The sequence below is a fragment of the Oncorhynchus clarkii genome, chromosome 21 (assembly GCF_045791955.1).
Source record: "Oncorhynchus clarkii lewisi isolate Uvic-CL-2024 chromosome 21, UVic_Ocla_1.0, whole genome shotgun sequence".
NCBI classification, from domain to species: domain Eukaryota; kingdom Metazoa; phylum Chordata; class Actinopteri; order Salmoniformes; family Salmonidae; genus Oncorhynchus; species Oncorhynchus clarkii.
The window spans coordinates 5098310-5111083 of record NC_092167.1 but is presented as its reverse complement, the minus strand read 5'-3'; the positions used below and the strand labels follow the sequence as shown (position 1 = coordinate 5111083).

Here is a 12774-nt window from a genome sequence, read left to right as displayed (position 1 = left end):
GTTGTACATTATTAGAAAGACATATTGGCCAGCAAATGCAGTTACTGACTTGGTTTGCCATACTGGAACTCTTACTATTGGTTAGTCATACCCTTTGATAATTATTACAATTAAGAAAATCCACCGGGAAGTGCGTAAATATCATGAAACTGTCAAATAAAAATGTCAATAGCCTTTGCCGAATACCCTTCATGCAAAGGACCTTTCCATGGATTAGCCTACCTTGTAGTAAAATCAAACGTAATGAATCATTTTGTTCCAGTTTAACCGGTAATGATCCCGAAGGATCCTAATAAAACAGATATTTTTGCAAGCATTGGTTGACTTCTCTGTGAAGTGTATCTTTTCCAAAGTTACAAATGTGAAAACACACATGGATATTTTCATGTCCTCCTTTATTATTGCCATGATCACAAAATGCAATGTTGTGGTTATTTGAGAATAACAGTTTACACGTTCTCCTTTACTATACATACTACAAATTAGCAATGGAAATTATCCACAGAATTATGAAACAAAGCTGAAAAATAGAATATTAATTCAAACCTGAGGTGTAAACCTGTGTTTTTAGTTTTAGTACACAACAAGAACTCAAATGCCTGAGTCTAACAGAGTGGTACTTGGTGACGAGGGTTCAAAAGACCCTTCTCTGCCCTTCTTTCTGTCTGTGCCCCTAATTTGTCTCCCTCACTACTTTCCCCACTGTACTGTCTTCAAATGAATAACAATGCAAAGGAACATTAGACTTAAAAAAATAATAATAATAATTAATTCAAGGAGTGAGTGCATTGGTGTTCAGTCAGGCGCTTTCTTTGAGCAAAAGCTAACCCACATTCCGCACAAACATGTGGCTTCTGTTTTCCTGTATGGGTTTGCTCGTGTCTTTGCCTATGGTAATTTAATCTGAAACGTTTGTCACAAACACTGCATGCAAATGGCTTCTCTCCTGTGTGAAGTCGTTGGTGTGCTTTCAGAAAACATAACTGTACGAAGGACTTTCCACAGTCTTGGCATTTATATGGTCTCTCACCAGTATGGTATCTTTCATGCAATCTCCTTTCATTGGCAGTGATGAAGGTTTTTGTGCAATAGGAGCATGGCCATGGTCTTTCTCCTGTGTGAGTGAGTTCATGTCTTATCAATGACACAGCTTTCAAAAACTGCTTTCCACAGACTGCACAGGTGTATCTCACCCCCTCATGAACTTGTTCAATGTGTGTATTCAGCTGAATCTTTGTCCGATAAGTCATGTCACACTGCGAACAAGAAAATGGTCTCTCCTCTGAGTGGGTCCCCATATGCATTGACAGGTTTCCACGATCCTTGTAACTCTTTCCACATTGCCAGCACAGGAACGGCTTTTCTCCTGTGTGCTTCCTACTGTGTATTGTTAGAGAATTTGCTTTATTGAACTTTGCTTGACAAACAGAGCACTGGTAAGGGTACTCTCCTGAATGAACCCTCTCATGTTCAACAAGGTATCTTAACTGGGTAAAAGTTTTCTCACATTGAGAGCAGGGGTATGGTCCTGTGAATTTATGTTGATGCAGATAGTGATCTCTCAGACGCCCCAACAGGGTAAAGGTCTTCTCACACATGGTACACTGGATTTCCTTGTGCTGCATCAGCTTGTGTCTGTCAAAGGCAATGGAGTTTGGGAGGACCCTTCCACAATCAGAGCAATAGAATGGGTTGTGAATTCGCTTGTGTGTCCTTAGGGATGATGAACCTTTGAAGTCCTTCCCACAATCATCACATTTGAAGACCACCTTTCTTTTTTCACATTGGAAGACCACCTTTATTTTTTCCTCTTTGCATGAACTTTCCTGGTGTTGCTTCAAATTACAGATGTCATCGAAACACTTTCCACATTTTTTACACCAGTGAACCAGTTGTAGTCGACTGGTAGATGTCTCTGGGGTATCAGCCTTAACAGCCACCAGTTCACAAGACTCCTCCTCTTGGTGCTGGTCTACCATCTGAGAGGACTCTTCTCGGTTCACCTTACAGATATATCTCTGGTGTTGATTCAGATTGTGCATGTACTTGAAGCGCTGTTCACAATTGCCACATTGATAAGGACGCTCATCTGAATGGGATCTCATATGAATAGCCATAACTGAAGCACGGTTAAAAATCTTCCCACACACAGTGCATGGTTTGGGTTCTTTGAGAGTCGGCACTGAAGTAGCAGCCGTGATAAGGGGCTCAGTGTCGTTTTCCTTGGTAGTGAGAGGGCTGATGCAACTCTCTGTGTTAACTTCCACTTCTTGCTGGTCCACACTCTGACCCAAGTCTTCTAGGATGCCCTCGTGTCCAAGGATTTCCTGATGTTTCTTCAAGGTATCTTTGTACTTAAAACTTCTCTCACAAATAGCACAATTAAAGGGACGTGCCTTTGAGTGAGATTTCAAGTGCCTTTCCATCTGTGAGGTACAAGTCAAAATCTTACCACAGACATAACAGGTTTTGGAATCTACCTGGGTTCGATTCTCTGCAGTGGCAAGAAAGACCTTCTCTGGTTGCAGGCCACTCTTTTGTTGTGCCATGTTCTGACCAACATCCTGACACAAATCTCCCTGGGTCATTTTCTGACACAATTCTCTCTGGTGTTTTTTCAAATCGTACGAATACTTGAATCTCTTATCACAATTGACACACCCAAATGGACGCTCTTTTGAGTGGGAGCTCATGTGCCTTACCAAGCTGGAAGTACGAGCAAAATACCGCCCACACACAGAGCATGTGTTAGTGGCTGTGATAGTGTCCAGAGTTCCTTGATGAGATGGCCCTGGTGGACAGGGAGTCTTGAGGAGTAATGTGATCTGAGATTTGCTAGTTGAGGGTTGTGGGATTTCTTCCTCATTTTCATCTTCATCCAACATGTTTATCTCCTTTTCACAAACTCGCCTCTGGTGTCTCTTCAGATTATGACCATCCCTGAAGCTTTTTTCACACATGAGGCACTTAAACTTGAGATCTCCAGTGTGGGTTAGCTGATGCCTTTTCATGGCTGTGACTCGAGTGAATGTCTTCCCACACACTTCACATGTCTTACTGAATGGGCCTTTTTTGCATGACTTCTTTGGGGAAGGCCGACCCTTGGAGGATGATGGCTGTTTGTTTGCACGCCCGGAAGAATCGGTCTTTCGAGGTTTCCGTCGTTTTGGAAACATGTTCTTAATCTGCAGCCTTTTGCTTCGTTTTAATTGTGATGGTCTGAGTAAATTCAAGCCAGTGACAGCTTGATTGTCATTTTCCCCAACGGCAGACTCCATGTCCATACCGTAATCTGGCTCAGTAATTATGTATCTTCTAACTTCATCTGCTGGGACTAGTACATCGATTTCCTTTGTCCGATTCTCCAACAACTCTCTTGCTTTCATTCCCTCCAAATTCATGCTTTCTGATTGTGTATCTGAGTCTACATGTGGGGCAGTCACCACTCGCACGTATGGAGGAAGAGACAGAGAGGAGAGGATGAAGTCACCAAAGGATGATGGAGTTCCTTTTTATGCAAAAGAGGGAGACAATGAAAAAATGAAGGTTAAATTGAACAGCATATATGATAATTATATCAATGCCTTAAATATAAACTGTTACCAGACAAACATAACCAATAATATATTTTCTATACATAATTACTCTACCTGACACTCATCATTTGACATTTTTGCAGAACCAATCCAAGCCATGGATCCTCTATAAATCTGTATGATACTTACGGATGGAGTCCAAATGTCCAAGTTTTCTGTGGTACTGGAGCAGGGTCCTCAATTGTATGGGGTCAGGTACAAACTGTACACATTTCTCCAGGGCAGAGGGGACAGCACTTAACAAGGTGGCAGTCTTGAGAGAGAGGAACATGGTTTAAAAGAATTAACAACTACATGCTCATGTCCAACACAGTTTTTTAAACATGAAAATATGATTGATTGTTGATTGGTATTCTTGACTTCTAATTCCCCAAGCTAAATAGATAAAGGTGTTATTCATTCTTATTACCTGTTCAAGGTCTGGTATGGGAAGTAACTTCTCAAGTCTGGAAAGGAATTCTAACATCAGCATCTGTATTGCAGTGTCATACTTGGGCCCAAATTCCACAGGGAACACGTCCTAGGAGAGAATAAATTAATGTAATAATTAATGTCAATAATTAGGCTAAAATGTGTACTGATATTACCTTTGGTCTTAGATCATCATACAGCCACATCAACATCCTAAAGCAGAAAGTTTTAGCCTTTTGTTTGATCTACAAAGAAATCATAACTAAACCAAACACCTGGAGGTGGAGATACAGCATGTATGAATGAGAAGGACTCGAACATATAAATATTGTACTTTCATTTATTGGAGATGCAGTCCTGTACATGGATGTAACATTTAGAATATAAAAACTCAGCCCCTATATTTAAATATAGTAAAAAAAATCCCTGTCTTAGGTCAGTTAGGACACCACTTTATTTGAAGAATGTGAAAAGTCAGAATAATAGTAGAGAGAATTATTTATTTCAGCTTTTATTTATGTCATCACATTCCCAGTGGGTCAGAAGTTGACATACACTCAATTAGTATTTGGTAGCATTGCCTTTAAATAGTTGAACCTGGGTCAAACATTTTGGGTAGCCTTCCACAAGCTTCCCACAATAAGTTGGGTGAATTTTGGCCCATTGCTCCTGACAGAGCTGGTGTAACAGAGTCAGGTTTGTAGGCCTCCTTTCTCGCGCATGCTTTTTCAGTTCTGCCCACAAATTTTCTATGGGATTGAGGTCAAGGCTTTGTGATGGCTACTCCAATATCTTGACTTTGTTGTCCTTAAGCCATTTGGCAACAACTTTGAAAGTATGCTTGGGGTCATTGTCCATTTGGAAGACCCATTTGCGACCAAGCTTTAACTTGGTCGCAAATTTGCAGTTGCAAACCGTAGTCTGGCTTTTATATGGCGGTTTTGGAGCAGTGGCTACTTCCTTGCTGAGCGGCCTTTCAGGTTATGTAGATATAGGACTCGATTTACTGTGGATATAGATAATTTTGTACCTGTTTCCTCCAGCATCTTCACAAGGTCTTTTTCTGTTGTTCTGGGATTGATTTGCACTTTTCACACCAAAGTACGTTCATCACTAGGAGACAGAATGCATCTCCTTCCTGAGCGGTATGACGGCTGTGTGGTCCCATGGTGTTTATACTTTTTTTTTTTTTTTCCCATGGTGTTTATACTATTGTTTGTACAGATGAACGTGGTACCTTCAGGCGTTTGGAAATTGCTCCCAAGGATGAACCTGAGGTCTTGGCTGATTTATTTAGATTTTACCACTATGTCAAGCAAAGATGCACTGAGTTTGAAGACTGGATGTATTTCAAGGCCTAAGGTACACCTCCAATTGACTCAAATGATGTCAATTAGCCTATCAGAAGCTTCTAAAGCCATGATACCATTTTCTGGAATTTTCCAAGTTGTTTAAAGGCACAGTCAATTTAGTGTATGTAAACTTCTGACCCACTGGAATTGTGATACAGTGAATTCTGAGTGAAATAATCTTTCTGTAAACAATTGTTGGAAATATTAGTTGTGTCGTGCACAAAGTAGATGTCCTAACCGACTTGCCAAAACTATATTTTCTTAACTAGAAATGTGTGGAGTGGTTGAAAAATTTGTTTTAATGACTCCAATGTAAGTGTTTGTAAACTTCTGACTTCAACTGTAAATGGAGAAACAAACCTGGTAGAAGTTCTCCCTTTCACTTGGGTCTTTCAGCAGAGATTTAACCAGCTCCACAAACTTTGATTCAGATAATTCCACCTGCATGGAGGACCAATGAAAAATGCATCACTTGCATCACTTGACTGCAACAAAACATGCACAACTACTACATCATTGAAGCTGACAACTCAATCACACAATACTGTCTGGTTGGGCCTATTGGTTTGGTATCGCCTGGTGACACGGGTGGGTGGAGTTAGCACATTATAGATCATTTTTCATTGGTCCTAAAAATGACTCTCCAGCCAGTCAGCCATCAGGTTAAATCCTTTTGAATTCAATTACTTTTTGACAGCATCTGTTTTGATTTAAATAAAAAAATTCCATACATATTAACCAATGGAAGAAGTGGTCAGAAAGTTACTTTTTGTACCTGAATGCCAAAACATTCAGGAGGTAAAGGTGCTTAAAGTTGACCCATTTTCCATACCCCATCCATGTCTTCATCACTGGAAAAGATAAACGGTTGAGTTTGATATAATTTAAAAGCTTACAAGAAGGGTTGTCAATTTAAAAAAAAATGTATTTACATTTTTAAAAATTAATATATATATTAATATATATTAATAAATAAAACATTGTTATATATATATATATATATATATACAAATTATGTTGTAGCTTAAACCTTTACATTTTTTATTTAACATGGCAAGTCAGTTGAGAACAAATTCTTATTTACAATGACGGCTGAGGTTGCTTGTTCAGGGGCAGAACGACAGATTTTTACCTTGTCAGCTCGGGTATTCGGTCTAGCAACCTTTCAGTTACTGGCCCAACCCTCTAACCACTAGGCTACCTGCCGTCACGACATCATCTGAGGTTTTTGTGTTGAGCCCGCCATCGGTTGAGACACAACATGCTCTTGTGTGTGTCATTTTAATCATAGAAATAGAATGTATTGAATGTAACAATCCCCCCCCCCCCCCCCCGAAGACCACTGCAAGTTAGCTGGTACACCATTATTTTAATTGAATGGAAATGTTTACTTCTAATTTTCTACCACAAAGATGACCGCCGGTCCACCCACTGTCAAATGTCAACTTAAAATGGTCATGTCTATTTTCCATATTTCTATGATTGCAATAGGTTTCCTATGGAGGATTGATAGCATCATTTAAAACAACAGATATTTCATTCCAGTCAACATTCTCTGATGTGTGGACCTCCAACCATTTTTGTGGTACCATTTGAAAGTAGACATTTCAATTTGATTCAATTTGATTTATCAGTCACAACATGGCACCCTGTATTTAAGAGTACGTTATGTCTCAACCGATTGCGGGTTTAACACAAACACTTCAGTTGATGTAAGATAGGGTCTGACCTACAAAAAAATAAAAAAAAGAATCTGAGTTTAAGTGTTTTGAGATCATTTACATTTATGGTTAAAAAATGCCAATGATTATTAAAAAAACATTTTTTTAAAGAAACTATAAAATAGTAATAACCTGTTTGCAAGTTTTTCAATTATATCAATCTCAACTGGTTATCTTTTTTAGTGATGAAGACACGATGGTATGGTCGAGTATGTAAAATAGGTCAACTCTAAGCACCTTTATCTCTTGAATGTTTTGGCATTCAGGTCCAAAAAGTCCCTTTCTGAGCACTTCTACAATGGACAAATATGTATGGAAGGTTTTGTTCAAATGAAAAGGGGTTCTGTCAAAAAGGTGATTGAATTAAAATGGATTTACCCATCAGTGAGTGTGCCCACTGACATAGGCATGTAATTCTTCACCTCCAATCCCTCTTTGAAAGATACTCACCTCTGCTTCCTCAGTGGATGTGAGGGATCGGATCCTGTCCAGGTGTTTTTGAATATTCGTGAGGTCTAATGTCTGCTCAGTGCGACACAACTCCAGAACCAGCTGAAATGACAAATGGCCAGTCAGTAGTCGGTCAAAGGTCAACCCCACACTTCTTAGGCACTGCTCTGTTCTCATTGGGACACATTTTGAGAAAATTAAAGATAGCCTAGATAAGGCCCAATGTCAGTATTCAATTGAGATAATCAGCTTCAGGGTTTTCATCTCAGTCAATTACCATTCTGTTGTCTAAGGCCAGAGTCAACTGTCTACACTGTTTTGTCAGAGCTAAAGGCTAGGGTAGCCCCAGGGTCTTGTTGTGGTGTTTACTATGATAACTGTAAATATCTGCATCTAAAGGTGGAGGAAACATGCTCTTGTAGACTGCTCAGTGATCTAAAGGATGCAAAATAACTGCCTTCTGATTATAGATAGGCATATAAATTCATACTGTACATGGAAGAAGTTCTGCTCAGACCTCAAATAGATAGCTAGGAGTTCTAGATCTATGTAGGAGTTCTAGGTCTATGTAGGAGTTCTAGGTCTATGTAGGTCTATGTAGGAGTACTAGGTCTATGTAGGAATACTAGGTCTATGTAGGAGTTCTAGGTCTATGTAGGAGTTCTAGGTCTATGTAGGAGTTCTAGGTCTATGTAGGAGTTCTAGGTGTATGTTTGGGCTAAAGGATAGGACTACCATCATCATCTTGTCGCATGTTTATTTTCCCCATTCTGCACCCCAATCTCTTACCCTTGCTCTAAGCCCCAGAATGAGTTGGGCCCTCTGACTGCAACTCAAAAGCTCTGGCACAATCTCTGTAACCATGGTGACAAACTCCTCCAGCATCCCATAATCTTGAACGTCTCCTCGTTGAACCACTTGCCACATGGCTGCAGAGACAAGCCGCAGTGGTGGAATGAAGAGACGCAGAGAGGGAAGAAGAAGAGGGGGACCTTAAAATCGGAAAATAAGTTGTTAGCCGACACATGGTTACCCTGACTAGGCGCACGCAATTTTGACCCAAGTTAGCAAGCTCTAGCTAAAAAGTGAATACACTTTAGACTAACGTTAGTAAAAATACATGTTATGTTAATGGGATATTTAACGCAGCCACCAGCAGTAGAAACCATGACAAAGCGGAGTCCCGACTCTCCACCCATGTTAAGGTAGAAAGTTAAGGGACGGGGCTGGAGAAATGTAACCACTCAAATAGAAATAGCTATCCATGATATCAAAATTATAGTTTTAGTCATGTTTTGAGGCTATGTAGTGTTTGTTTACAATTACATTGTTGACAAACATTGTAATAAAACAAGCTTATATTTTGGGTTATAGTGGGGTGCGACCAATGGTTTATATACATCATCGTGTACGACAGTAAAACTTAGCTAATGAGGCATACAAGTTGTATTTTTCAAGAAACAATGGGTACATATCATTAATAAGTACAACAATGGATGAAGCAACTGCTGATTTGACGATATAGCGTGAAATAAAGTCATGGACGATTTCGAAACGGTCTAGACATATCGATATTGCAGATACGTGGACTTGCCAGTGCCACCATTTCAGATAGCCTGGACTACATTTCAGGCAGGGCGGGATCATAGGGCAAGATACGGCATACGCCATGTTGAACATCGAACGCACACCAAACCTAGCTAACGTTAGCTACGTTATCAAATTTGTTAACAATTTCTATCGTTAACTTACAATTTTCGCATGGATCCTGACTTTGCATCTCGGCCTCATACAATAGTCAACAGGAAGCTAAGGTATACTTGAAAAAAGTTAGCTAGCTAGATTTGATTTAGATGCCCCACTTCCCGGTCTAGAGTTGCCGTTCTCTCCACATACCATTCAGGCAGTGAGAAACGGAAGTTGTTTTAATCAGTTTCCGGGTTTTCTTGTTTTTCAAAATTAAACTCAGATAGGGCTTTCCTAATCACTTATTACATCTCAAACGACTACCTACTGCTATGCCTTTGTTCTGTATTTTAATGGGCGTGTTCATTCTACCGCTACATTATATTTATTAGACAATTAATTTAAAAAGTTGATGAAAAAGTGTAAGAATAGCTCATGCAAAGCCCATATGTAGTAGGACAAGTGTGTATGTTTATATGTAATGTAAATGGAAATTGTCATTATTACATCCTTCATACAATTTTCATACAATTCTTTTGAAGGCCCTCATAATGATTAGAACGATGAATTCTGACATTATAGCTCCACCCTGTGTCCGTATTAAGCTATTACTATTATTGTCGATTGACAGTGGTGGCACAGGGTGGTACCAATCTAGTAAGTGCACTGTAAATAGGAGCATCAATGCGGTGCAGCAGATCAGGGCTGGATGACGTTGTGTAAGGCAGAGAGCCAGAGACAGGCAGCTGGCCACTGAGGCAGAGAAGATAAATGGGGGCTGGGGTTGAGAGAGGGTCATGACCTTTAGAGGAACAGGGAAGGCTGGGGTGTGATGTTGACAACCCTAGACCTACATGCTTTCCGCAGTTGTGTCAAGTTGTCTGGATGTCCTTTGGGTGGTGGACCATTCTTGATACACACAGGGAACTGTTGAGCATGAAAAACCCAGCAGCGTTGCAGTTCTCGACACAAACCGGTTCTCCTGGCATCTACCACCATACCCTGTTCAAAGACACTTCAATATTTTGTCTTGGTCCACTGAGTTGGTCCACTGAGTTGCACACATACACAATCCATGTCTCAATTGTATCAAGGCTTACAAATCCTTCTTTAACCTCTCTCCACTTTTTATTTTATTTAACCTTTATTTAACTGTGCAGGTTAGTTAAGACCAATTCTTATTTACAATGATGGCCTACCAAAAGGCAAAAGGCCTCCTGCAGGAACTGGGGCATGGGATTAAAAATAAATAAATAATAAAATAAAATATAGAACAAAACACACAACACGATAGAACTACATAAAGAGAGACCTAAGACAACCACATAACATGGCAGCAACACAACATGGCAGCAGCACATCATGGTAGCAGCACAAAACATGGTACAAACATTATTGGGCACAGACAACAGCATAAAGGGCAGGAAAGTAGAGACAACAATACATCACGTGAAGCACCCACAACTGTCAGTAAGAGTGTCCATGATTGAGTCTTTGCATGAAGAGATGGAGATAAAACTGTCCAGTTTGAGTGTTTTTTGCAGCTCGTTCCAGTCTCTAGCTGCAGCAAACTGAAAAGAGGGGACCTTAAACAGAATGTGACTGGCAGAACGGGTGTATGTGTATGTGGAGGATGAGGGCTGCAGTAGGTTTCTCAGACAGGGGGGAGTGCGGCCTAAGAGGGTTTTATCAATAAGCATCAACCAGTGGGTCTTGCGACAGGGATACAAAGATGACCAGTTTACAGAGGAGTATAGAGTGCAGTGATGTGTCCTATAAGGAGCATTGGTGGCAAATCTGATGGCCAAATGGCAAAGAACATCTAACCGCTCGAGAGCACCCTGACCTGCCGATCTATAAATTACGTTTCCGTAATCTAGCATGGGTAGGATGGTCATCTGAATCAGGGTTAGTTTGGCAGCTGGGGTAAAAGAGGAGCGATTACGATAGAGGAAACCAAGTCTAGATTTAACCTAAGCCTGAAGCTTTTATATGTGCTAAGAGAAGGACAGTGTAACCGTCTAGCCATACTCCCAAGTACTTCTATCCGGTGACTACCTCAAGCTCTAAACTCTCAGAGGTAGTAATCACACCAGTGGGGAGAGAAGGATTCTTCTTACCAAACCACACGACTATTGTTTTGGAGGTGTTCAGAACAAGGTTAAGGGTAGAGAAAGCTTGTTGGACACTAAGAAAGCTTTGTTGAAGAGCATTTAGCACAAAACCCGGGGAGGGGCCAGCTGAGTATAAGACTGTATCAACTGCATATACAGTGCCTTGCAAAAGTATTCGGCCCCCTTGAACTTTGCGACCTTTTGCCCCATTTCAGGCTTCAAACATAAAGATATAAAACTGTATTTTTTTGTGAAGAATCAACAACAAGTGGGACACAATCATGAAGTGGAACGACATTTATTGGATATTTCAAACTTTTTTAACAAATCAAAAACTGAAAAATTGGGCGTGCAAAATTATTCAGCCCCTTTACTTTCAGTGCAGCAAACTCTCTCCAGAAGTTCAGTGAGGATCTCTGAATGATCCAATGTTGACCTAAATGACTAATGATGATAAATACAATCCACCTGTGTGTAATCAAGTCTCCGTATAAATGCACCTGCACTGTGATAGTCTCAGAGGTCCATTAAAAGCGCAGAGAGCATCATGAAGAACAAGGAACACACCAGGCAGGTCCGAGATACTGTTGTGAAGAAGTTTAAAGCCGGATTTGGATACAAAAATATTTCCCAAGCTTTAAACATCACAAGGAGCACTGTGCAAGCGATAATATTGAAATGGAAGGAGTATCAGACCACTGCAAATCTACCAAGACCTGGCCGTCCCTCTAAACTTTCAGCTCATACAAGGAGGCCCATGGTCACTCTGGATGAACTGCAGAGATCTACAGCTGAGGTGGGAGACTCTGTCCATAGGACAACAATCAGTCATATATTACACAAATCTGGCCTTTATGGAAGAGTGGCAAGAAGAAAGCCATTTCTTAAAGATATCCATAAAAAGTGTTGTTTAAAGTTTGCCACAAGCCACCTGGGAGACACACAAAACATGTGGAAGAAGGTGCTCTGGTCAGATGAAACCAAAATTGAACTTTTTGGCAACAATGCAAAACGTTATGTTTGGCGTAAAAGCAACACAGCTCATCACCCTGAACACACCATCCCCACTGTCAAACATGGTGGTGGCAGCATCATGGTTTGGGCCTGCTTTTCTTCAGCAGGGACAGGGAAGATGGTTAAAATTGATGGGAAGATGGATGGAGCCAAATACAGGACCATTCTGGAAGAAAACCTGATGGAGTCTGCAAAAGACCTGAGACTGGGACGGAGATTTGTCTTCCAACAAGACAATGATCCAAAACATAAAGCAAAATCTACAATGGAATGGTTCAAAAATAAACATATCCAGGTGTTAGAATGGCCAAGTCAAAGTCCAGACCTGAATCCAATCGAAAATCTGTGGAAAGAACTGAAAACTGCTGTTCACAAATGCTCTCCATCCAACCTCACTGAGCTTGAGCTGTTTTGCAAGGAGGAATGGGAA

The 12774-nt window shown here is 40.5% G+C and overlaps 1 protein-coding gene across 2 annotated transcripts; it reads right to left on the bottom strand.

Moving 5' to 3' along the window:
- Positions 1–378: 378 nt before the first annotated feature.
- LOC139379657 (zinc finger protein 585A-like) lies at positions 379–9456 on the bottom strand. Of its 2 annotated transcripts, XM_071122476.1 has the most exons (7): positions 9283–9456; positions 8320–8522; positions 7531–7632; positions 5720–5800; positions 4006–4116; positions 3726–3849; positions 379–3508 (listed from the first exon to the last, which is right to left on the bottom strand). In XM_071122476.1, exons 1-7 carry the CDS (start codon positions 9308–9310, stop codon positions 768–770), a joined length of 3390 nt encoding a protein of 1129 aa, XP_070978577.1. In that variant the 5' UTR covers positions 9311–9456; the 3' UTR covers positions 379–767. The 2 variants fall into 2 exon arrangements, with proteins under 2 accessions (XP_070978577.1, XP_070978578.1); XM_071122477.1 differs by lacking the exons at positions 379–3508; positions 3726–3849; positions 4006–4116; positions 5720–5800 and adding an exon at positions 6126–6210 and having other exon boundaries at positions 9283–9438.
- Positions 9457–12774: the final 3318 nt, after the last annotated feature.